Source organism: Sturnira hondurensis, unplaced genomic scaffold, assembly GCF_014824575.4.
Source record: "Sturnira hondurensis isolate 20B ecotype Veracruz unplaced genomic scaffold, ASM1482457v3 Scaffold0003693, whole genome shotgun sequence".
In the NCBI taxonomy this organism is placed as follows: domain Eukaryota; kingdom Metazoa; phylum Chordata; class Mammalia; order Chiroptera; family Phyllostomidae; genus Sturnira; species Sturnira hondurensis.
In genome coordinates this window covers 7,826,620-7,850,027 of record NW_028076324.1, presented here as the reverse complement: position 1 = coordinate 7,850,027, position 23,408 = coordinate 7,826,620, and the positions used below count along the sequence as shown (strand labels likewise).

Here is a 23,408-nt window from a genome sequence, read left to right as displayed (position 1 = left end):
TCCTGTGAATCTGGTTTCCTTCCCACAGTGGCAGTGTGTTCTGTGGGATAACAGATTGCCACCCTCTGTCCCATGTCTGTTTGGGGGTGTCTACTCTCTGCCACCAGCAGGCCCCCACAAGCTCCAGGGTTGGAGAGAGTTCCTTTAGCTGGGCATCTGTAAGAGAGTCACTTCTAATCCAGCTACATCCATCACTATTTTCCTTTATGGTAAGCTGTATGATATGTGACAACACAGGCCTTCCCATGCTCCAGGTCCCCCTCCCACCCTCCTGGAAAATGATGATCATCAGTAAGTGGACTTTGGGACTGACCTCAGGAGCCTGGCCAGAACCTCAGTCAAGAAACAACCAAACATGCTCTGGTGGGTATGGCTCAATGGATTGAGCACCAGCCTGCAAACTGAGAGGTTACTGGTTCGATTCCCAGTCAGGACACATGCCTGGGTTGAGGGCCAGGTCCCCAGCTGCGGGCATACAAGAGGCCATAGAAACAGATCGGTTTCTCTCACACCTCAGTATTTCTCTCCTTCTCGTTCTCCCTCACTTCTCTCTCAAGTAAATAAAAAAAATCTTTAAAGAAATGACAAAACAGAAACCGTTCTCAGATGTGAACCTGGACTGTAAGCAACCGCAGAGGAACAGCTTCCGTTTTGATCTCACACAGCTTCTGCACGAGCGTGTCTACCCCCCGCATGGCCCCATCTTGCTGTTTTCTGTGCTCTAGAAACCTGTACTGGGGAAGTCTGGGTGGCGGCGAACTTCACCACCCAGCCTTCCCTAGTGCGGCCCATCTGCAGGCCGGATGGGACTTGGCAGGAAACAGCCCTGGTTGGCCGCTACCGGTGCACACAACCCTAATAAACCCATGCCTCTCACAGCGTCTTCTGGGCTATTTCTCTGGAGATAACAATGCCCTGAGCTTTTCTCAGACCTCACTCTTTGGATAACACAAACTGGATTGTCACTTTCTGTGAATTTCCTTTTTCAAATGAAAACTGTTGAACATGAACAAGTTGATTTAAAAGAAAATCCTGAAGGAAACCACACTGCAGTGAGGTGTGGACACCACGTAAGCACAGAGATGCCTGGGGTATGCCGTGCTGGGCCCTGTCCTTGGTGCAAGGGGAGGTTTGCCACCTGCTGCTGGCAGGGGCGGCCCACCAAGCGCAGGTGCCGGTGCACAGGCCAGTCCCGGTGTCACTCCACTGGAGGCCAAGGGAGCTGAGCTGCTCAATAGGAGGTCCAGGCGGCACCTGGCTGGTGTAGCTCAGTGGATTGAGCGCGGGCCTGCAAACCACACAATCACAGTTCGATTCCCAGTCAGGGCACATGCCTGGGTTGCAGGCCAGTTCCCAGCAGGGGACACATGGGAGGCAACCATACATTCATATTTCTCTCCTTTCCTTCCCCTCTAAAGATAAATAAATAGTCTTTGAAGAAAAAAAAAAAGGAGGCCCAGGTGGGGTAAAACCATGAATGGGCACAAACGGGCACGCACACACTCCACACAAACCACAGACAGGCCCCACAAGGCTTGGTTCTGCTGCAGAAAGATTTATTTCCAGAATATTTCCAAGTAACAAAATCTACTATGATGTATGTAACAAAGGTGCCACGTACAGTGGGGTGGGGGTTGAAGGGTGCTCATGTATGTTCGTCCTGCACCTGGTTAATTAGCTGTATTACTATCGGCCAAGATGAGATTCAGTCCACAAGTAGCAGAGTGGACCCTCATCCATGCAGGGAGCTGGCTCGGGGATGTTACTGAGAACCTGGGAAACCGAGGCTCATGTTCTCTGTTCAGGAGTACTCGCCCTTGGAAGCCCTCCAGGCCCTCGAGGCCAGCCTGTCAGCTGGGGTGGTTCCTCAGGGACCCTGAGGAAGCTCCACACGGACACCATGTGGCATTCGGCAGAAGAAACGAAAGCAAGCGTCTGTGAGAACACATTCCACCACGCCAGAGCTTCCGAAGACAGCCCAGTGGAGCATGGTGTGACAGGAATGGGTCCCTGGCCCTGCCCCAAGGGACAGGCAGTCGGGAGCTGAGGGACAACAGTACTGGCAGCCTGGCCAATGGGTTGAAAGGCCACCAGGGCACATCCCTCAGCCAGTCTGTTCACAAAGGTGTGGCGATGCCCACAGGACATCTGGTTCCGCCACCTCAGAAAGAGCTAGAAGGTTCTGGGGGAGAAAAGTGACGGTGTTCATATTCCTCAGTAAGGCACAAAGATTTGTCACAGCTTGTTTCTTCCTAAAACGCTGTTCTCCTGAGAAGTGACACCTGCTTCCACATATCCAGAAATGGTGGTACAGATCACAGCCTAAGCGGTGGCTAGCCTAGCACTCAGGTCCCTGGATGACAGTGACTTTGAGACCATCCGCACTCTGAGATGCACCTGTTTTCCTGTTTGCATGGTGTGGGGAGAGGCTGGTACCTTCCCTCAAAGGGTTCCGTCCCAGGTTTCAGATCTAGATGGACATCCTGCCCAGGTTCCTGGCATGGGTAGAAGCAGCCCAGGATTTGGGGTTCTAACACCCATTATGGGAAAAGAGCATCTCTGGGGGACGGTGACTGGGGCAGGAAGGCTGGAGGCAAGCAACTGGGACAGATGGACAGGGAGAAGCTGAGATCCTGGCACTGAGGTGGTGAATGGTCCTATGGCCATCCCATGAGTCCTGTTACAAATGAACAGAGAACTCAAGGGGATAAAAAATGTCAAGGACCCAGCTGTACATGAAGTGTCTACATCACCAGCATGGAAGGGAGCCTGGTGTTGAGAAGGCCCCCCTCTTCCCGAGCACTGGGCAAGGGTGATGGTCCTAAATGGGGGTGGGGGAATTCTTGGAGCCCTTCCTAATACCACCAGCCCTGGGATGGAGGGCAGCCAGCCTGCTTCCAACTTCCCGGGGAGGCCCAGGGTCAGCTCTCTGAGACCCCAAGTGGAGAGGGTATGACTGTGGCAGTAGACGTTATGTGACCAAATGTCTTCAGGAGCAAGAGGGGTGTCCCTCTGCCCAATGGCATAGCTGGCTGCTTCTGGGCAGTGCTGCCAGGAGCCCCACTCTGAGAAGTGAGATGAACACGAGCACAGGTCCCCGAGGGCTGCCGGGGCCACCATCCCAACACAGGGGGCTCCTGGTGGCCACCAACCCCTGCTGCTGTCCTGGCTGAGGGGTGGCCTATCTGCCACCTGGAGAAGGCAGGGAACAGATAGATGCTCAAGGCCTCACCAGCCCCATAATGGCTGCCAGGAGTGGATGGGAAGGAGCAGGAGGGATGGCAATTGCAGGTGGGTGGCAAGGCCAGTCAGCGCCCTCTAAGGCCACTGGCTGCCACTGGCTGGATAGGTGGGCACAGTAGGGTACTCAGGCAGGCTATTCCCGGAGAAGTTGTTGAACTGGGCCTCCCGAGATGGTGGGTTCCTCCAGGTGCCTGCATTCCACTCTGTCTGTGCCTTCTGGAAGCTTCCACCGGTTCCCCGATATATCCTGTGCACCTGCAGAGGGTGGTAGCAAAGGTCAGAGATCAGCACTTGGTGAATGCCGGGGAGGCCACAGAATAGTTTTTGTGGAAATGTTAGAAAACACACAGAATCCAAGGTCATGAACTCAGAAAACCAAGCCCTGAGCCACAGCCCCCTGGTGCCTCTTGGTGCAAACCTCTGTTGTCCTGTGAGGCCCGCAGCACATCTGTCATGGAGGGAGGCTTATCCTGTCATGGATTTCAGGCTTGTCTCTCCCAGGGTACTTTCAGGCAATGGCCTGGCATGGAGAAACCCACAAGAAACTTGTGGTAATTACTTGATGCCCTCTTGCCATGGGAGTGTCAGGTCCAGACCCGCAAGTCACACGCAGCCATCGCTGGGTACTGTGGTGACGTCCTCAGCAGGGACCCCTGGGGCTGCACAACTGACTCCCCACCAGCCAGAAAGGCTGCACCACTGGGAACACCTGGCTGTTCTTTCTAGAAATCCTGGCAAATTCAATAACCAAGAAAATGGCACTTTGTTTTAACACGAGGCTCTTGATTACTAGTGAAAATAAATGGTTTTGTTGTTTTCCATGGAAATGTGTCCTTCTATGCAAATCTCTTCCCAGCAAATCCCCAAACCTCGGGTGGCCCTGGGGACTTGACAAAGGGAGTCGCCTGTATCTTTGGGGGGGACTCAGTCTGGTTTGAGCTCTTTCTCTCTCACACTGTGCCGGAATTTTTCCCAGCTTCTCGCCTGTATTTGTTACATGTGTGCTGCTGAGCAGAAGTTCTGGTGGGCATGAACTCAGTTCCCCTACAGATTTCACTCTGGAATCTCACCAACAATCACCTGTGGTATCTCTAAGTACGCTCATGGTTTGTGCTGGTGTGTCCCTTCAGACTGTCCTATAGCTGAAAGGATGTTGAGATATGAAAAGAAGACAGGCACTCCTTTGTCCTCGCTGACAGCCAAGTGCGCCAATTAAACAGCCCAGCTCCGAAGCATGCTGCAACAGCTAGAACCATGTGGCAAGGAGGCTGGGAGGGACTCCACACCCAGCTCTAAAAATTGTGGCAATCATGCAGCCCAGCACACAGCCACCCTCCCTGAGTAGCAACCCTGTGCATGCAGCAGAGATGGCCACCTCCGGGAGGGCTGGGGTAGACACACCATCAACCTTGTCATTGCCCATCAGCTTTCATGGGGTTCCAGGATAACCCTCTAGTGGCCAGTGCCTCCAGCACTAGAGTGCAAATGTTTCTCACTGGAAGCCCCCACGTATCACAGAGATGCAATCCAAGGGAGTTTTCCGTGATGCTGCAAAAGTCACTGTGAGGACACCAGCCACATGCGGCTACTGAGCATACGGGATGAGCTGGGCACAGTGGACACACTGGATATTTAGTTTTATTTAATTTTACTTAATTTGAATTTAACTACCAATGACAACATGTAGCCAGCGTGGACAGATCTTTGTGACTAATGTGCCCTGGGGGCACACATAAAGGGAGATGTAGTCATCATTAGCCCACACTGTGCCATTTCCCCAGGTCATTCCTCCTTGGAAGACCACCATGGACGAGACAGGCTGGGTCTTGGCCTGAGAAGTTAAGGGTCCAGACCCTGAGAGCAACTTCCCTGCTGATGCAGATCACATCACTTCCCAGACACTCAGTCTGTTGCTCCTCCAACAGGAATAGGATGAGTCCCAGGGGCCAGGTGAGAAGACATGTGGGAAGAAGTCAGACATCTCAGCACTCAGAGGACTTACCTTCATGATCACAATGGCCATCATGGCGGCTGACATTGTGAACATGATGGCCGGCAGCAGCATGATGACGGCAGCCCCAACACTGGTCTGGAAGAACCCAATTGCTGCCAACCAACCACTGCAAGGGGAAAGAGAGAGTGTGGGTGCTAGCGTGTGTGCCAGACAAGGGACCACCACCCTCCATATGTAAAGAGCTCTGACAAACTAACAAGACAAAGGCAATGCTCACAAGGACTACTGAGGGTCCAATAAACTCACAAAATAAGACTCAGACCCACCAATAAAGATGTGCAAGTTTGGCCTGGCTGGTATAGCTCAGTGAATTGAGCACAGACTGTAAACCAAAGAGTCATTGGTTTGATTCCCAGTCAGGGCACATGCCTGGGTTGCAGGCCAGGTCCCCACTATGGGCCACGTGAAAGGCAACCACACACTGATATTTTTTTCTGTCTTTCTCCCTCCCTTCCTCTCTCTAAAAATAAATAAATAAAATCTTTTTTAAAAGATGTGCAAGTCGGAATAAGTATCATTTCCATCACACAGGCAAACGTCATGTGTTCGAGAAAACAGAGACACAAATATCACTCTGTTAGTGGTAGTATATACCCTTTTTGGAGGTCAATGGAGCATTATCAGTAAAAAAGATTTAGTTACTCCAACTATTCTACTTCCAAGAATTAATGTTACAGCAATCTTTTGGAATAATGAAAAGCTGGGAAGACCCTACATGTCCACTGGCTGGATACAAGAACATGAATTATGCTATAACTGCTAAACAGAATACTAAGGAGATGGTAGGAAAAGTTGAAGCTCAGTTGGCACAGGAAGGTCCTATGAAAAAAGCACATCCTTGGCCCAGATAAAGAATAATGTCCATCTGCCCTGGCTGGTGTGACTCAGTGGATTGAGCACTGGCCTGTGAATTGAAGGAAGGGTCACTGGTTCAATTCCCAGCCAGGCATATGCTGGGTTTGTGGGCCAGGTCCCCAGTTGGGGGTGTGCAAGAGGAAACCAATCTGTTTCTCTTGCACATTGATGTTTCTCTCCCTCTCTTTCTCCCTTCCTTCCCCTCTAAGAATAAATAAATAAAATCTTTAAAAAAAATAAAGATTATCATCCATCTGTTTATTCATGCTTGCCTCTTGGAAGGGGAGATAAGAAACACCGTGTTTCTGAGAACATTTTTTTCTTAACAACTAGTAAAAGCATATGGTTTGAGGTTTAGGAAACTGAATATACAATAAACAGCCTCTCTCCTGCCAAACCCCCTTCTCAGCCCACAGGGAACCAACGTGATCTACCTGCTATGTATCCTTCTAGAGATTGTGGATGAAAACATACATGTGTGCACATATGTATACTATAGGCACATGTGAACACAGTACCCACTCCTACTCTGTGAATGGAGGAACATTCTATACACACTCATATGCACTTTTGAGGGATGTGAATAAAACCAGGCAATGGAAGGTTTGGGTAGGTGCTGTATGAAATAGGCAACTGGGGCTGGGCCAGGTGGGGTGGGAGGCTAGACACTCCTGGGGAGGGATGAGACAGCATTCTCAGGCTCCTGGAAGGGCAAGAGACACTGTATTTGCTGGGGATCCCCCAGGTCTGATGGGCCCTAGAATAAGGAGCTGAGCAGGTGGGGGCCCCAGACTGAGGATCATGGTCTCTGGGGAGGGTGAACAGTTGGGAGTGTGGAACGGGGAGCCTGCTCCAAGACCCACCTCCTAGACTCACCAGGAGTGAGCTGGCGACTGCCAGCTTCCCCAAGAACAAGCCCATGTACAACCCAGAATGACATCACTCAGAAGAGCTAGTGACAAACTGGCCTCATACAAACGGGTGAGTGAGTGAGCCTGCTGCACCCCAATTATATCCAGAGTCCCAGACACACAGCATATGGGAAACAGGAGGGTGGAGAGCGGTCTGGGCACAGAGGGCAGGGACAGGGTGGGGGTGCGGGGTGCTCCCCCACAGCCACTCAGCTGGGAGCTGGAGGGGTCAGAACCAGGGAGAAGGAGACAGAACATGAGAAAGGACAGCAGGGGACGCAGCCTGCAAAATCTGTGGGAGAATCTGGCAGCTCCTCAGGTTAAAATTAAAACAGTTCCCATGTCACCCAGAAACGCCATTCTTGGATATCGGAGAGACACAAAAACATCTATCCACACAAAAACACAGAAATTTCACAGCAGCACTACTAACAATAGCAAAAAAGTAAAAGTAACCCAAGTGTCTATCAGTTGATGGACAAACACAGTGTGGTCCATCCCCATGTGGAATATCATGTAGCCACAGAACAGAGTGAAGGAGCGAAGCACCGACACTCACTGCAACGTGGGTGAACCCTGAACACATGATGCTCAGTGAGAGAAGCCAGGCACCAAAGGCACGTGATTCCATTTTTTAAAAAAGAATTTATTTACTTATTTATTTATTCATTTTAGAGACTGGGGAAGGGAGAGAGAAAGAGAGAAACATCGATTTGTTGCCTCTCTCATGTGCCCTGACTGGTACCCAAACCTGCAACCCAGGTATGTGTCCTAACCACAAATCAAACTGGAGTCCTTTTGTTTTGTGGGACGATGCCCAACCAACTGAGCCACACTGATCAGGGCGTGATTCCATTTATGTAAAATGTCCAAATTCTCAGGGCGAGAAACTACATTAATGGTTGTCAAGGGCTGGGAGAATGGATGAGGTGACTGCCAATGGGACCAGGGTTTCCTTTTGGGGCTGATGAAATACTCTGGAAATAGGTGTGAGGTAATGACTGTGCAACCCCGCAGATGTACTAAAAACACTGATTTATCCACTCGAAGGCTGAATTTTTGGTCGGTGGAGTGCATCTCAATGAAGCTATTCCTCTAAACACCCTGGCTATGGACACTGCTCGGGCAGTAGGGCCCGCAGACCAGGGACAGCTGGAGAGAGAAACAGACCCACAGAAATGGGCACCGCTCACCTGGGCCTGATATGAACACACTGCTAACGTGACAACTAAGTAAATGCTACAAGGGTTCCTGAATAGAAGGGCTTTTGTGAAAATGCTACAGAAATGCAAATGGAGCCTGTGGTCTGGGTGGAGGCAAAGGTGTCAGGGCGACAGCGCTCTGTCCTGTCTCTGCATGTTCTGTTAACCTCAGAGGACCTAAGGTTAAAAGGCTATTTATTCTTTTTAGGTTTTATCTGTTTATTTTTTAGATAGAGGGGGAGGGAGGAAGAAAGAGAGAGAGAGAAAAAAACATCCACGTGTGCTTGCCTCTTGTGCACCCCTACTGGGGACCTAGCCTACAACCCAGGCTTGTGACCTGATTGGGAATCGAACTGGCAACCCTTTGGGTTGCAGGCTGGCACTCAATCCACTGAGCCACACCAGCTGGGGACTGTTCCTTTACAAATAGCCATTTAGCCATGTCTGGTGTGGCTCAGTGGATTGAGTTCCAGCCTGCTAACTGAGGGGTTACTTATTCGACTCCCAGTCAGGGCACATGCCTGGGCTGCAGGCCAGGCCCCCAGTGGGTGCCATGTGAGAAGCAACCGCACATTGATATTTCTCTCCCTCTCCCTGAGAATAAATAAATAAATCTTTTAAAAAAGGAACAAGAAATAGTATATACACTTCTGAGCACCTGAGTTTAAAAAATGTGGGAGTTTTAGGTGTGAGATGGAATCGTGATCATATTTATGTATAATATATTAACATACTCTAGAGCACACTCTCAGGAGTGTGTTTGCAGAGCAGATCACGAGTGTGCAGGGAGTGAGAGGTCTGCACCACACAGGAACCTGGTAACTGTGGCAGGGCCACTCCTGAGAGCATCCCTTCTGCTTGGGGATAAGCTGAAAGTCTCCTCAGGGAGCTGTCCCTACTGATCTTTGCTCCCACCCCACCAGGAAGTCCCCATGGAGGATGAGGTCCTCACGCCCCCAGGTGGTGAGCTTTGGGACTGCCAACCACCCAGAGCCAGAAGGGCAGGGAGGGTGAGACCTGGTAGGTTTCTGGAACTGCAGAACCCTGGGGTCCCAGCTCCCTGCCCAGCACTCCTGGCACCAGGCCTAGAGAAGGCCAAGCATAGTGTCCTCCAGGTGCCCTCTCCAGAGCCCAGAGGTCTGAGCGCAGGAACACTAGTAGCAAGGAAGGGCTGCTGGCCCTACACTCAAAGGAAGTGATGGGGCCTCACATACCAGTGCCCTACCTCCCCTTCCCATCCTGGGCCTCAGTATCTCCTTCTGTGGAATGGGGGCTGTGACACCTTTTTAGGAGGCGGCGCAGAACAGCGGACACACAGAGGTGCTCAGACCCCACCTGGGTAAGTACCACCATCGTTATCAAAACTCACTTCCTTGTCTTAATTTCACATTAGAGAAAAACACTTTGTCCCCTCCCCATCCCCCAACCCCAGCCCTGCTCAGCACTAGAGGGAAATGGGACTGTGCCTCCCCATGGTGGAAAACAGGGTGATAGGCAGAATTCCGGGAACTGGACTTTGGGGGCTCCCAGCACCCTCCCTGACAGGGGCAGCTTCCTGGCTCTAAAATACCTGCGCGAACACGTGGTTCACACTGAGTATCTGCTCCCCTTCTGGAATCTAGGATCTTGTACCTGCCATGACCAATCCCAATAAGAACCCTGGGTATTACATCTGCCTGCTGTCACATGTCTTTTTGGGGGACCCTACTAGGAGAGGGAATCTTGCACCTGATCCTCCCACCCAACCTGCTCACACACCTTTTCCCTTGGCTCATTCTGCCATCCTGTCTCTGTATAAACCATAGGCAAGAGGACAACTGTCTGTTGAGTCCTAGGGTCCTCGCCACAAACCCCAGGACTCAGCAGACAGTTGTCCTCTTGCCTATGTGTGGTCCAGGGGACCCTGACACAGTACCTCACCAGCCCTCCAGACCCAGATAAGGGAGGGCATCAGCCAAGAAGAAAGCCAGTATTTAGGGTCCACGCAGAGTGGAAAGGAGCAACAACAGGAAGATGTAGGGATATGCGTTCTGGAAATGACCTCAGGTGCAAAGCAGCTGATTTCACCACTCCGTACAGAGGAGGGCAGCAGACACAGCAGGGAATGGAGAGTAAGAAAGGAGCTGAGCAGTTGGGGCTGAGGAAGCCACGTAAACCCACAGGAGCCTCAAGAAACAAGTGAGACTGAATGACTTCTCACTGCTGAGGCGGATGGGCCACACTGGCTCTCCCAGGGGACACAAGGAAGTTACAGGGAGGAAAGCCATGGAAATGATGGCCACAAGGCACCCCAAAACAAGACCCAGAAAAACACCAGAAAAAGTAGGGCAAGACTCAAGGACATGACACAAAAAAACTTCTTGAATTGGGAGCTATAACTGCACAGACGGAATGAGCTCCTGATGTTTGAAGAAAACTCAACCAAGAGACCAAACACCTGAGGACACTCCCAGGCAGCGTGCGTGTAAAGAGAGCCACCCCACATGCCTCCTACCCAGCGCTGGATGCTGAAGACTCCATCTGTTGTCTGTAACAGCCCCAATGGTGCCCACGTCCTGGTCCTGGGAACTGTGGACATGGCACCTTATGTGGTAAAGGGGCTTCGCAGATGGGGTTAAGGCCCTGAAATGGGAATGACCCTGGATTCCCTGGAGGGCTCTGTGTCATCACAGCGTCCTCACAAGAGGGAGGCAGAAAGGACAGCCAGAGAGATGGGAGAGGCTGCGCTGTGAAGACAGAGGAAGGGGCAATGAGCCAGGGGTGCGGCACCGCTAGTGGAAACGATTCTCCCCTGGAGACCCCAGAAGGACCAGTCCTGCCCACACCTGGGTTTAGCCCCCATGAGATCTGTGGTGAACTCCCTAGAACTGGAAATGAGAAGTTTGTTTCATTATAAATCACTAAGTTGGGAGTAATTTGTTACAGTAGCCACAAAAATGTATGGTAACCCTAAAATTCAGCAAAGAGAAGACCGGATCTCCCCAGAAGGTGGGGTCACTCTTCCCCCTAGGACAGGCTGCTCAGGCCCACGCTCCTGGGTCTCTCCCCTGTGCCCAGCGTGGCTGGTGACCACGCACCCACAGCACAGCATGGGTGGAGCCTCTGCACACAGGCACTGGGTGCAGCACGTCCGGCCCCACAACCTGGCACCTCCTTGGAGCACTCACAAGAGCAGGAAGCCGTCAGAAGCTGGGTCTATGTTACCGCACTCGGCCTTCACGGATGGACATGCACGCAGTTATGTGTTAACATGCATCGCAATGGCCATGTTCACTGACTTACCAGGCACCCCATCCTGAGAAGCCAATAGCCTGGATAACGGTCAGGACGAACTGGGCTCCGAAGATAAAGAAAAACGCCATGAAATTGAAGGAACTGTCGGCCCTGAAGATGGAGAGGAACAACCATTACGGCTGCCCCAGCCTCTCAGTGACAGCAGCCCAGAGGAGAATGTGAGGCGGGGACAGCAAAAGATGAAACGTTCTCCCCTTTTCAAGTACGAACTGCACTCACACACACAAATTACTGCACACAAATGCTCACGCCAAGCTCTGACCATGAGAGGCCTGAACACTGCCCCTCTGAGGAGACACAGCATTGAGGGGCTCCTGCCCGGCAAGGAGTCTGAGGCCTTCTCCTGCCTCCTAAGGATGGGATTTGGGGACCACGGAGGAGTAAACACAGGACACGTCTCAGTCGGCTGGGGGTGAATGTTCACAGCAGCAGGATTCATAACAGCCAAAGACAGGCACAACCTAAGTGTCCATCGGCTGGTCAGTAGACAGACACAACGTGTCCACAAACACAGTGGAATATCTCTCAGCCACGAAAAGGAGCAGAGCACTGATACTACAACATGGATGGACCTTGGACACATGTTCAGTGAGAGACGCCAGACACAAAAGGTCTCATATTGTGTGATTTCATGTATGTGAGAAGTCCAGAACAGGCAAATCCATAGAGACTGAAAGTGGATTCATTTCATGGGTGCCAGGAGCTGGGGAGTAGGTGGGGGTGACTGCTAAGGGGGACAGGGCTTCTTCTGGGGCAGTGAGAATATTCTGGAATTGGAGGTGGTGGTTATACAACCTTGTGAGGACTCTAAAAATGCTTCAGGGTTAGGTGAGTTGTATGGAATATGAGCTATTACAAGACACAACACAACAGGCATCTGTGGCTAACTGGGTAATAGTGTGCAGGCACACAAGCTGCCATTCAAACTGGACAAGAGAGGGAGGAATACTAGCACCTGGGCTAGGGTGACAGAGCAGGTGCAGATTCCAAGTGCAAGAACTGGCACAGAGATGGGCACATGTGGTTGGGGGCATCCTGGTTACTCAGTGTTGAGCCATTCCAGCACACATACCCAAAGGCCCCACAAGGACATGGCCAGGGCCCCACTTACCGGAAGGCCTTATAGGCAGGCCGAAACCAGCACACGTAGCTACAGGGAGAGAAGACCAGCAGCCAGACCAGGGCCAGGCCGAAGTTGGCTCCTGAGCCACCACCAATCCACCAGGCCAGGCAGGCGACGAAGTTGACCCCTAGTGTGGCACAGTAGACTGGGGAGGAGAGGCAAGGAGGCTAAACCAGGGTTCAAGCACCACAAGCACCACAAGCACCAGGACACCCTGTGCCCCACTGCACAAAGATCAAGGGCCAGAGAAGTCCCAGGGGCCAGAGGTTCCTGTCCAGCTGGCCAGCCCCACCTGCCCCACCCACTGCACCATGCCTCCCCTGGGACTGAGTTGTAACAGAAAGGAGATTTACTACAAAAACCCCAGGCTCTTCCAGCTCAAGGACAGGGCAGCTTCATGGCCTGGGTCTTTGCAGTGGTCAGGGAGCCTCCCGCCAACTCCCCCCCCCCCCCCCCCCCCCCCCCCCGCCACCCCCCNCCCCCCCCCCCCCCCCCCCCCCCCCCCGCAGCCCGACCCACCACTTACAGAGCCACAGCTGGTAGATCCTCTTCACTAGAACCTGATGCTCAATGGGAATCTCGTCGGAGAAGTTCTGGTAGAAACAAGGCTTCAGAGGAATGAACTTGGGCAGTGGCGGGAAGTTGTTCTCCTTTTCTATGGGGACACAGAGTACCACGGGACTAAACCGGGCTGGGGTAGCAAGGTAAATATGTCCCTATCATGGTCTGGGACCTGTATACATGTTGCCTCACATGGCTGAGGGACTTTGCAAATGGGTTTAAGTCAAAGCCCCCAGGATGAAGATGATCCTGGGTTCCTCAGCAGGGCTCGGTGTCCTCACAGGGTCCTCGTAAGAGGAAGGAGTCAGAGTCAGAGTCAGAGATGGAAGAGGCTGCACTCTGAGCTGTGAAGTTAAAGAAAGAGGCCAGGAACCAGAGAAGCGGCGCCTCTAGAAGCTGGAAAAGGCTGGAATGGTTCTCCCTGGAGTTTCAAGAACGACCAGCCCTGCCTACATCTGGGTTTAGCCCCATGAGGCCTGTGTGGAACTCCTGACAAATCCTGTTTAAGTCACTGTATTTGCGGTGATTTCTTGGAGCCCTCACAGGAAACTCACAAATCAATAGTCTGGACAGGATGGTTCTGGCACTTGGAATTTATAAGCATCCTGTAACAAAGAGCCACACACTGGAGATTTAAAAGAACAGATTTATCCTCTTATAATATGGAGGCCAGGGGTCTAGGATCAAGGCATCTCAGGGCTATGCTCTTTCCCAAGGCTCCAGGGAAGAGTCCTTCTTGCCTCTTCCAGCTTCTGGGGGCTCCTTGGCTTATGGCCACATAACCCGTGTCTGCCTCCATGGCCACGTGGACTCTGTGTGTTGGTGTCCAAATTTCCTTTTTCTTGTAAGAACAACTGTCACTGCACTAGGGCCACCTTACTCCAGTGTGATTCCATTTTAACAAATACACCTGCAAAGACCCTATTTCCAAATGAGGTCATTTTCACAGGGACTAGAGGTGAGGACTTGCACAAGTCTCTTGAGGGACATGATCTGACCAGCTGTGCTGCCCTGCTGCTTCTCAGTGCACTTCCCCACCCCCACAGGGCACGCTCCTGTGCACCTGCCAGAGTGGTGAAGGACAACACACACGGAGCCCTGTCCTTGGGCTCCACCTCAAATGGGGGACCAACAACCACCGTGACAGATGGGTAACTGTGCAGTGTGCTGAGACGTGCTGAGCGCTGTAAAGAGGAACCAGCAGAGCAGGTGGGGGCCACCAGGGACAAGGCTAGAGATGTCCGTTAGCTGTGACTTAAAGGCAGGGTCAGGGTGGGCTTCACTAAAGGGTGGTATTTGCACAGACTTGAGGAGGTGAAGAAGGGAGCCTGGTGGATTCTGGGAAAGGATGCGGTCAGAGCAAAGGCCCTGGGATGAGCTCCTACCTGTCTAAGAGCAGCACAATCAGGAGCTGGAGAAAGAAGGAGGAGGGGACAGCCATACCTTGTGGGCCACTGAAGAGCCTCAGCCATTTATTTACCAAGTATAGGGTTGGCCAAAAAGTCTGTTTAGTTTTTTCCACAAAATAAAAGACAACATATTTCATTTTCACCAATAACTTTATTGACGTGAATATTTTGAGTAAGTCAGCTATCTCCTGCTCTTGGCTTCTAGTGGGTGGAGGCCAGGGGTGCTGTTAAATGTCTTTCAATGCATAAGGCAGCCCCACAGCAAAGAATTATTTGGCCAAAATGTCAATATACCAAGAAACTTCACAAACCACTTTTGACATATTCCATCAGTCATAGGACCTTCTCCACACACTGCACAAATCTTTTTTTCCATTTCAGTTGCATTTTTACATTTCTTGAAATAATAAAACATAAATAAACTAAAAATGAGTTTTCTTCCACATTCAACATTAAAATGGCTAAACAAAAATTCACCAATTTTGGTAAATTTCTAAAAAAGCACATGCTGATATGACCGCTGTCATAATACAATCTAACAAAATTCTCCCTAATGAAAAAGACAACTAAGAACTACTAGAGCCATCGTATGGAAAAAACTAAATGAACTTTTTGGCCAACCCAACAACACAGGAAGCCAGGAGCCCTAAGCTACCTGCTGGGTATCTCTAGGAGACCATGAGAGGCAGGGCTTCCAGCCTTCCACACTCCTCATGAGCCGGCCCGGAGGAATCTCCCCAGCATGGATGCAGCCAGCTCTGCGCTGGTCTCAAACCCCACTCATGATCCCTAACCACACCCTCGGCCAGGCAACCCACATCCCAACAACAGTGCCCCCCCCAGCCACCCAGCCCCAAGTCCTGTCGCTCCTGCGGCCCTTGGTACCCACTCCTTTCCTGACAGATGTCCAGCCCCCACAAGAACAACAGGGTGATGCTTCCGGCAGTCAGTCCCACCAGCATGCACAATGACAGGAAGGAGGCAGAAAACCACCAGCTGGATCTCAAGGCCCCTGACACCTTGTCTGCTTGGTGAGATGCTCTGCCCTGACTTGGAATCCATGTGTCTGGGTTCAAATCCCAGATCTGCCACCAGTGGGCTAACCACGATCCACCTAACTTCACTTGTACGCTCTGCCCATTTCCACGCAGGGTGAGGCAGGCCACCACAGCCTCTAAGAGAAAATGAGGGGGTCATCTTATATGTACGGGCATGAATACAGGTGACCAAACCGTGGGGTCTGCCCATGGTGTCAACAACAAAACGACTCCCAGCAGAAGGCCTGGCTGGGCCAAATGCTGGCTGACAGCTCATGTGGAAACCAGGTGCCCCCCTGTCACCTGCTCAGTGCTGCAAGGCAACTCTGACAGCCACTGTGGAAGGAGGAACGTGAGGTGGGTGCCTGCAGTAGTCATAATGGGTCTGGCCACCTGGGGACATTTGGGAAAGTGTCACCTGACATTTCTGCTGTGATGACCTGGTGAGGGAAAGACTCACCTGACATTTCTGCTGTGATGACCTGGTGAGGCTGAAGCCTGTAGCCACCTGGAGGGGAAACAGCAACAGTCAGGGGGACCCTGTGGCTATCAGATGACCCCAAAACCAGCTGCAGCCCATATGGCTACAGCGAAGAATCCTAACCTCCAGGCTATTCATGGGGGTGTCTGGGCTCTTACCTGAAAGGCTACCCCTAACGTGTGACCCTAACCATCACCTCACCTCAGAGCCCCCTGGGCAGCACCCGCAATGGCGGGACGTTAGGCTGCAGCCCCCTACCATCCACAGGACAGCGTGAAGCCAGGCCATTCCTGGGAACCTGGTGACCACCTACACGGCCCTCCTGCCACCTCATCCTCCCTCACCCTTTATCCACAGATAGCTCTGAGTGCCTCATTACAGCTGCAGGGCCCGACTTCCAAATCACCAAGACCAGGTCCACACAGACTCCCTGGTCTGTAGTTCCCGCCACTACGAGCCATGCAGGGCCAGGGGCCCCACCACAACCCAAGCGGAGGTCCAGGGTAGACTTTGCACCAAAGGCCAGGAGTTATACTTGTGGCCAGGCACCAGGAATGCGTTTCTCACCCCCAGTCCAGGCAAAGGTCCCAGTGATACTGAGTTGCCCAGGGCCCATCCCTCAGCTAATCGATGTTCTCTCCGAGACCCTCTGTCCTGCCCTGGCTGGCTCTCCTTGCCAGCCAGGGCAAGCAGGCTCATGCCCCACCCGTATCTGTCCAGGGCATTAGCTCCCAGGTAGAGGCCCCTGCCTGCCCTGTCCCCACAACCTGGGAGCACCCCCAGGGACCCAAGGGTCGGCTTGGGACAGGAATATTCTGGAATCCCTGCAGTGTCTTTGTGGTCAGATAGTACATGGTTGCTGGATGGACAAGCAGCCTGCTGGGCGTCCCACATGAGTTGGTTCTAGTGCTGGCTGCTCTGTGGCAATCAGTCTTTGGGGACTTCTCTGGTCACCCAAGAAGGATGGGAAATGACAACCCCAAAGGAGCCTTTCCATCAACTGAGTCCAGACACACCCTAGCCAGACACACCCTTCCAGAGCCAGGACTAGAGCAAGGCTCTGCTCATAGTGGATTCAGAAGCATCCCTCCCCCTGTGCACATCAAGGTCCTCTGTGGAAGTAGCCCCATAAATGTCAACAGACACCAACCTGGTTCGGGGGTTGTGTTTATTATCAAGGGTCAGATGAGATAAAGGGGACACAACCCCAGTGCACCTGTGGGCTCAGAGTGAAGGCGGATGAAGGAGGGAGGCCTGAGTGCCCAGTGACAGGTCTGACTAGACCCCCGTTAAGCTCCAGCCCAGAGAAAACCTTGGCCTAGCAGAAGTATAGCCCCCCACACTGGTGGGAATGGTGTGGGCACGGGCTCCAAGGCTAGGAGGTGTGTCCCTGAATCCAGATAGAATTGCAGCCCCTGGATGGCGGTGAGGGAGGCAAGGCCCACACAGGTCTGAGAGGAAGCTGAGGCTGGCAGAGCAGAGGACAGTCTGGAGCGAGCAAGCACGGCGCCTACGTGTCAGGGTCCAGCCGGCAGCACTGGGCCTCTAGCACGCCATGGAACACCTGGAAACGGTGGTTGAGGTCAGGCTGCGCGTGGATGCGGAAACGGGTGCCCAGGGCGCCATCGGGGGAGGGTGCCCCGTAGAAGACTCGCTGCACACGGGAGTGCACCAGGGCCATAGCACACATGGTACAGGGCTCGCGGGTAATGTAGAGGTCGTAGCCAGTGCACACGTAGGGGAGGCCATCCTCCTCCATGTCTTCATCCATCTTGCGCACAGAGATGGTCTGGACACCCAGAGGGGCAACAGCTGGGGCGAATGAGCAGGCGGGGTGAGGCCTGAGGTCATAGGTACCTTGACCCTGGCCCTGGGCCACCAAGTCAATGCACACCATGGTGGCATGCAGCAGGGGGCTGGTCACGCTGCTGCAGTCATGGCCTGTGGCCAGCACCCGTCCTGAGGCTGGGTCTACCACCACAGCCCCCACAGCCCTTAGGCCCCTGGCAGCCGCCTGTTGTGCCACCCACACAGCCCTCTCCATGTGGCCTTGCATTTCAGCCTGCTCCTGTGCCGAGAAAAGCCGCCCAGCCAGGGCACGGGTCACATGCTTGTCCTCATGGAAGGATGTGGGCCAGTGGGCTCGCGCCTCCTCAAATTGGCCCCTGGTCAGGGGTGGCCAGGCGGGCACAGGCACCAGGAAGGGCTGCCCCAGGCCATGAGGGTCCACTGCTGGCCATGGGAGGAGCTCAGCCAGAGATCGTGTGCCTACAGCTGGCCCTGCCAAGCACAGTAGTATCTCCAGCGTGTGTGGACGGCTGGCATCACGGCTTGGCCGAACCCTTTTGAGGTGAGGCTGGGCGGGCAGCGGATGGACGGCTGACACTTCCTTGAGGAGTCTCGAGGTCTGGCGCTTGTCCAGGATGGGTGCGGCATAGGCCAGCACCAGCTCCACATCCCTGGACTGCTGCTCCGACAGGACAGGAAGGGCTTGCCACGGAGCAGGCTCTGGGTGTGGGCTCCCAGCCTTCTTGTCCTCATACTGCTTCGTGGAACCCAGGGGGTCCATCCTTGGCAGGGCTTCGACTGTGGAAGACAGAGATCGGAGCAGAGCATCATCTGTCAGCCACAGGAGGCCTGGGTGAGCTGAGGAGTCCGTCCCAGGAGCGTGCTGAATCTGAGGCCTCATCCAAGAGCTCCGGCCTGAGTGAAATGTGTCACTGGTCACGCTCTCACTTAGTCCTACCAGCTCTCAGTCTGCAGAGCTTAACCCACCATTAACTCTTCCCCCTTTATATCTGAGATGTGCAGTGAGCGAAAATGCAGACTGAACCTCAGAGACTTAATGTGAAAGGAAGGATGTAAACTATCTCATTACTTTTTTTTATCGACTACATGCTGAAATGATAACACTTCATGTTTTAGGTTTAACTTCAATACATTATTAAAATTAACTGCAACTGTTGGTTTGTACTTTCTAAAAGTGTGGCTTCTAAAAAAACTTGACTTTACATATGTGCCTCATATTCTATTCCTATTGGTCAGAGCTGCCTTGAAGAACATTAGAGATAAACCACAGATCAACTCAGCTAGATTCCACAGTAGCTCAGACGCCACTGCCTGCCCAGAACACGCTGCCCAGCTAGCTACTTGAAGTGGACCAGCCTCTCCTGCCTCTCCCCTGTGGAGAGGAAATACTGAAACCATTTTGCAACTCATTGGTGTTTTTCCTACTCATGATGTGCCCTGCCATGTACTCCTTGGCCCCATGGGCCCCCATCTATTTATCGGCCAGGCCCTTCACAGGGCATGTAAGGTCCTCACCCGCCACGATGTGTCCTAGGCTCACAAGACAAGTGTGACGAACATAGTGAATCAGGATGCCAACAGCAGCCACAAGAAGTAGAACGTGTGAAGGGTACCCTTTATGTGTCCATAATGCCTGTGCTGGGTGGGGCCCACAGCAGAGTCTACAGTGCCAACTCTAAATCTGCTCCCAGTATGCACCATGCCCAGAACCCCATGCCCCATATGGCCTGCCCTGGGCCATGAGAACTCTCACTATCTGCAAAAAAAAGACAGACACAGCTTTACTTGTTCCTTCGAGTTCAACCTCTGCCTGAGAAAAACAAGACACAAATAAAGGCGGTGCCTTTGGGACACGTCTGGTTTGGCCAGTTTCTAAGGGGAAAGGATAAATACCACAGGATGGTCACTATCTGACCTAGCAACTCTCCTCCACTTCTAGGTATATGCCCAGAAAAACGGAAAACCCACATCCACACAGAAACCTATACATGCATGCTCGCAGTAGCAGGATTCACAACAGCCAAAAGGTGGAAATCTGTGTCCATCAACAGATAATAGAACACAAGGTGGTCCATGCCCACACTGGAGTACTACTCGGCCATGCAAAAGAGCGAAGCTCTGGCACTCACCACAATGCGCAAGGACCTTGGACACATGGCGCCCAGTGGGAGAAACTAGACACAAAGGCCACACAGTATGTGATTCCATGTATGTGACACATCCAGAGCAGGCACATCCATAGAGACAGAAAGTGGGTTAGTGGTTGACAGGGACTGGGAAAGAGGGGTGGGGGTGACTGCTAATGGGGTCAGGTTACTTTTTGAGGTGAAAGGATGTTCTGGAGTTAAACAGTGATGACATACCCACAATCCTGTGACTATACTAAAAACCACTAAAACATACACTTTAAATGTGTGAACTGCATCTCAGTAAAGCTGCTGTGAAAGAAAACGGGGAGGGGAAGGACATCTGGCAGTCACTAAGTCAGCAGAACCCAAACAAGGCCTGCCTCGGATGACAGCTGCCTTTCCAGATGACAGCTGCCTTTCCGTAACAACACAAGTCCTCGCACCTCCAGGAGAGGGCTCGGCTACCCCTCCCAGTGACCTGGGAGGGAGAACCTGGGACTGCTCCCTTTCTATGGGACAAGACCAGGCTCCCTGAGGTGGAGGGTCTTGACCAGGGCACGTGGCTGGTGTTCGCCAGCGAACTGACTCTGCATTTCGAGTTCTTCTGTAAAACAGGGGTCCTGCGCCCACTCCACAGATGAGAAATAAACAGGTTCCACAGAGGGTGACCCAGCGGAGCCCGCAATCCCAAAAACTCCACAGGGAGCGCCAGTCCACATATGAACTGAATATGCACAAACATTTTTGCTTAAACACATCCAGGGGATTGAAGCATGGTGGAAGGCGGCTGCTGCTCTGGGGTTCCTCTTTCTGTCCTGGAAGCACCAAGCTCCAGGTGCTCCGACTGCCCTGTGACCCACCCGTTCCATCCGACCCCCACCCTGCCCAGCACTCCATGGTCCTGCCTAGCTCAGTCCCTTCCCTGGGTGTGCCCATCTCCTCTGCCTGCACCTTTAGCTGTCTTCTAAAAACGCCAGTGCTCTGGTCTCCAGGGGGCAGCCAGAGCCTCCTCAGATGACCTAGTTATATTTATGGTGGTGGCGCCTCTGCCCTGGGCACCGACTGTATAGGGCCAGAGGCTCAACTGCACTGGCAGCCCCTGCAGGGTCTGATGGACCAGACAGAGAGACCCCCAACTGCAAGTCCTCTCAGCAGCTTAAGACTGCCCTCCAATGGCATGGAACTGGAAAACAGGTGTGTGCTGGAACTGCTTAGGACACTGGGCAGCAGCATTCTGGGAGGTTGAGGGGGAGGGAAGTGGGCCTGGGGTCCCAGTGGGAGTGGACTCTGGCTCTGGGAGGGACACTGGAAATGGTGCTTACTTAGTGAGCTGAGTCAGGCTCTGCAGGCAACAATATAAACTTCAAGCAGGACTTATTTTATCCATGGATTAGGAAGGCCAGAGCCTGGCCCTGGCCCTGGCCCTGTTCTCACTCCCACTGCAGCATCCCCCACTGTGAGAGGAAATCCATCACCACCGCGCAGGCACGCAGGGGCACAAAGTGAGAAAATTTGCCTCTTCAGAGGCGGTGACCCACAGCAGGGCATGGAAGGAAAGCAAGCAAGCACGGTAGGGAGACCTGAGCAGAAGGAATAACCAATGCTGAAGCCTCAGATGCACCCACAGTTTTAAATGCATTTTCTAGCACCTGGCCCCACAAAGGGGAGGGGGCTACAATTTGCATTTTTTTAAAATTTATTCTTCAGAGAGAGGGGAAAGGAAGGAGGAAGAGAGGGAGAGAAACATTAATGTGTGGATGCCCCTCCCACACCCCAACTGGGGACCTGGCCTGCAACCCAGCCATCTACCCTGACTGGTGACCTTTTGGTTCGAAGACCTGTGCTCAGTCCACTGAGCTATACCAGCCAGGACTCTACAATCTGCATTTCTAACAAGCTCTCACATGGAGTGCGGTCGCCAGATAACATATAGGACACCCTGTTAAATTCCAATTCCTAATGAGGGGAAATTTTTTAGTGTATCTGTGCCCCGTGCAATCTTTGGGATATACTTATACAAATAAAAGAAGGTATTTATTGTTCGTGGAATTCTAACTCAACTGGGTATCTTGAATGTTCATTTGCTAGATGTGGACCCTATAAATGGGCCTTCTGTGCATGAAAGTCCAAGAATCTTGGGCTTGTGGGGTGTGGGAGAGTCCCCCTTATTCGGGTTGAGGTCAGAAAAAGCCTTGAGCCCTGGCCAGGTGGCTTGCTTGGAGCATCCTCCATACACCAAAAGATACAGGTCTGATCCCAGGCCAAGGCACATACTTAGGTTGTAGGTTCCATACCCGTTGGGGCACCTATGGGTGGGTGGGGACAGGCTTAAGTTTTTTTTCCTCACATTTATGTTTCTCTCTCAAATCAATAAACATACCGTTGGGTGAGGACTTTTTTTTACAAAGGGCCTTGAAAACTCACATTTTCCATAAGTATCAGAAAGAGAATCGCCAATGTTCAGGACACAGGAAAGATTACGGACCTTTGCCTAAGACGAGGAGGAAGAGGGTCAACCAGCCCGGAGGCAAGGGGTCCTGATGACCCGAGGGCAGGGTGCGCTCGAAGCCGCTGGACGCACGGGGTCTCAAGGCCGCGCCACAGGGGCACACGCACGCGCAGAAAAGCGATGGGCGCAGGGAACCAGGTCCCAGAGCTCGACCCACGCGCACGCGCACGCGCACACGCGACGCTCCCCAGACTGCCCAAGGCGCGTGCCAGCCCGGCCGGGCTGCCCTTTCGCCCCTCGCGCGGTCAGCGCCACCCGAAGCCGAGATCCACGTGGTCTCCCCAGCCCGCCCGCCCCGGAAGCCTGGGACACGAGAACCCGAGACACGGAGGCCGCACGTTTACCTGAGGAGAAAGGCGTGAGCGTTACCCCTTCCCAAGGCTTAGCAACCAGCCCGCCAGCTCGCTCAGCCTCCGCCTGAACCGCAGAGCACGACGGGAGCGTAGTTCCAGGGGAGGGGGCGGCGCCAGAGGGAGGCGGGGTCCGGACTACAATCCCCACACGGCCGCCCGTGGCCACCTCGGTTCCCCGTGTCCCGTACCTACCTAATCCTGGCCTCTAGATCCGCGATCCGCAGGAGCGTAGGCGTGCGCTGAATTGTGGGTTCAAGACCCAAGCGAGCGGGGAAAAGTTGGCCTTTTGGGAAATCAGCAGAGTAGGACACTGAGTCAGAGGAGCACATGACACCCGCTGCAGTCAGTCACCGAGCCCAGTTTGCTGTTGCCACGTAGTTCTCCAGGAGCTGCCCCACTCTATGTAATCAGCTTCCAGTTCTGGTCTGGGTCTTTGGTCAACTCATGGCTTCAGTTTTCCCACCTGTATAGTGGGTGA

At 52.9% G+C, this 23,408-nt stretch overlaps 2 protein-coding genes across 4 annotated transcripts; both read right to left on the bottom strand.

The window, feature by feature from the left end:
- Positions 1–1,539: 1,539 nt before the first annotated feature.
- SCAMP4 (secretory carrier membrane protein 4) lies at positions 1,540–23,003 on the bottom strand. 3 transcript variants are annotated; one of them, XM_037042422.1, is made up of 7 exons: positions 22,922–23,003; positions 16,110–16,157; positions 13,169–13,297; positions 12,631–12,787; positions 11,508–11,609; positions 5,246–5,363; positions 1,540–3,498 (listed from the first exon to the last, which is right to left on the bottom strand). In XM_037042422.1, exons 2-7 carry the CDS (start codon positions 16,114–16,116, stop codon positions 3,319–3,321), a joined length of 693 nt encoding a protein of 230 aa, XP_036898317.1. In that variant the 5' UTR covers positions 16,117–16,157; positions 22,922–23,003; the 3' UTR covers positions 1,540–3,318. The 3 variants fall into 3 exon arrangements, with proteins under 3 accessions (XP_036898317.1, XP_036898315.1, XP_036898316.1); XM_037042420.1 differs by lacking the exon at positions 22,922–23,003 and adding an exon at positions 17,281–17,370; XM_037042421.1 differs by lacking the exons at positions 16,110–16,157; positions 22,922–23,003 and adding an exon at positions 16,068–16,093.
- On the bottom strand, positions 17,291–22,992 carry ADAT3 (adenosine deaminase tRNA specific 3). Its single transcript, XM_037042423.1, has 2 exons — positions 22,922–22,992; positions 17,291–18,716 (listed from the first exon to the last, which is right to left on the bottom strand). The coding sequence occupies exon 2, from the start codon at positions 18,697–18,699 to the stop codon at positions 17,641–17,643; it is 1,059 nt and encodes a 352-aa protein (XP_036898318.1). The 5' UTR covers positions 18,700–18,716; positions 22,922–22,992; the 3' UTR covers positions 17,291–17,640.
- Positions 23,004–23,408: the final 405 nt, after the last annotated feature.

Excerpts from the sequence above, each read along its gene's own strand:
- SCAMP4 (XM_037042422.1), bottom strand. Across the intron at positions 12,788-13,168 it reads GATCTACCAGCTGTGGCTCT|TCTACTGTGCCACACTAGGG; the intron begins GTAAGTGGTGGG and ends TCTCCTCCCCAG. Across the intron at positions 5,364-11,507 it reads TTCTCAGGATGGGGTGCCTG|TGGTTGGTTGGCAGCAATTG; the intron begins GTAAGTCAGTGA and ends TTCCCCTTGCAG.
- ADAT3 (XM_037042423.1), bottom strand. The coding sequence starts at position 18,699 with ATGGACCCCCTGGGTTCCACGAAGCAGTATGAGGACAAGAAGGCTGGG.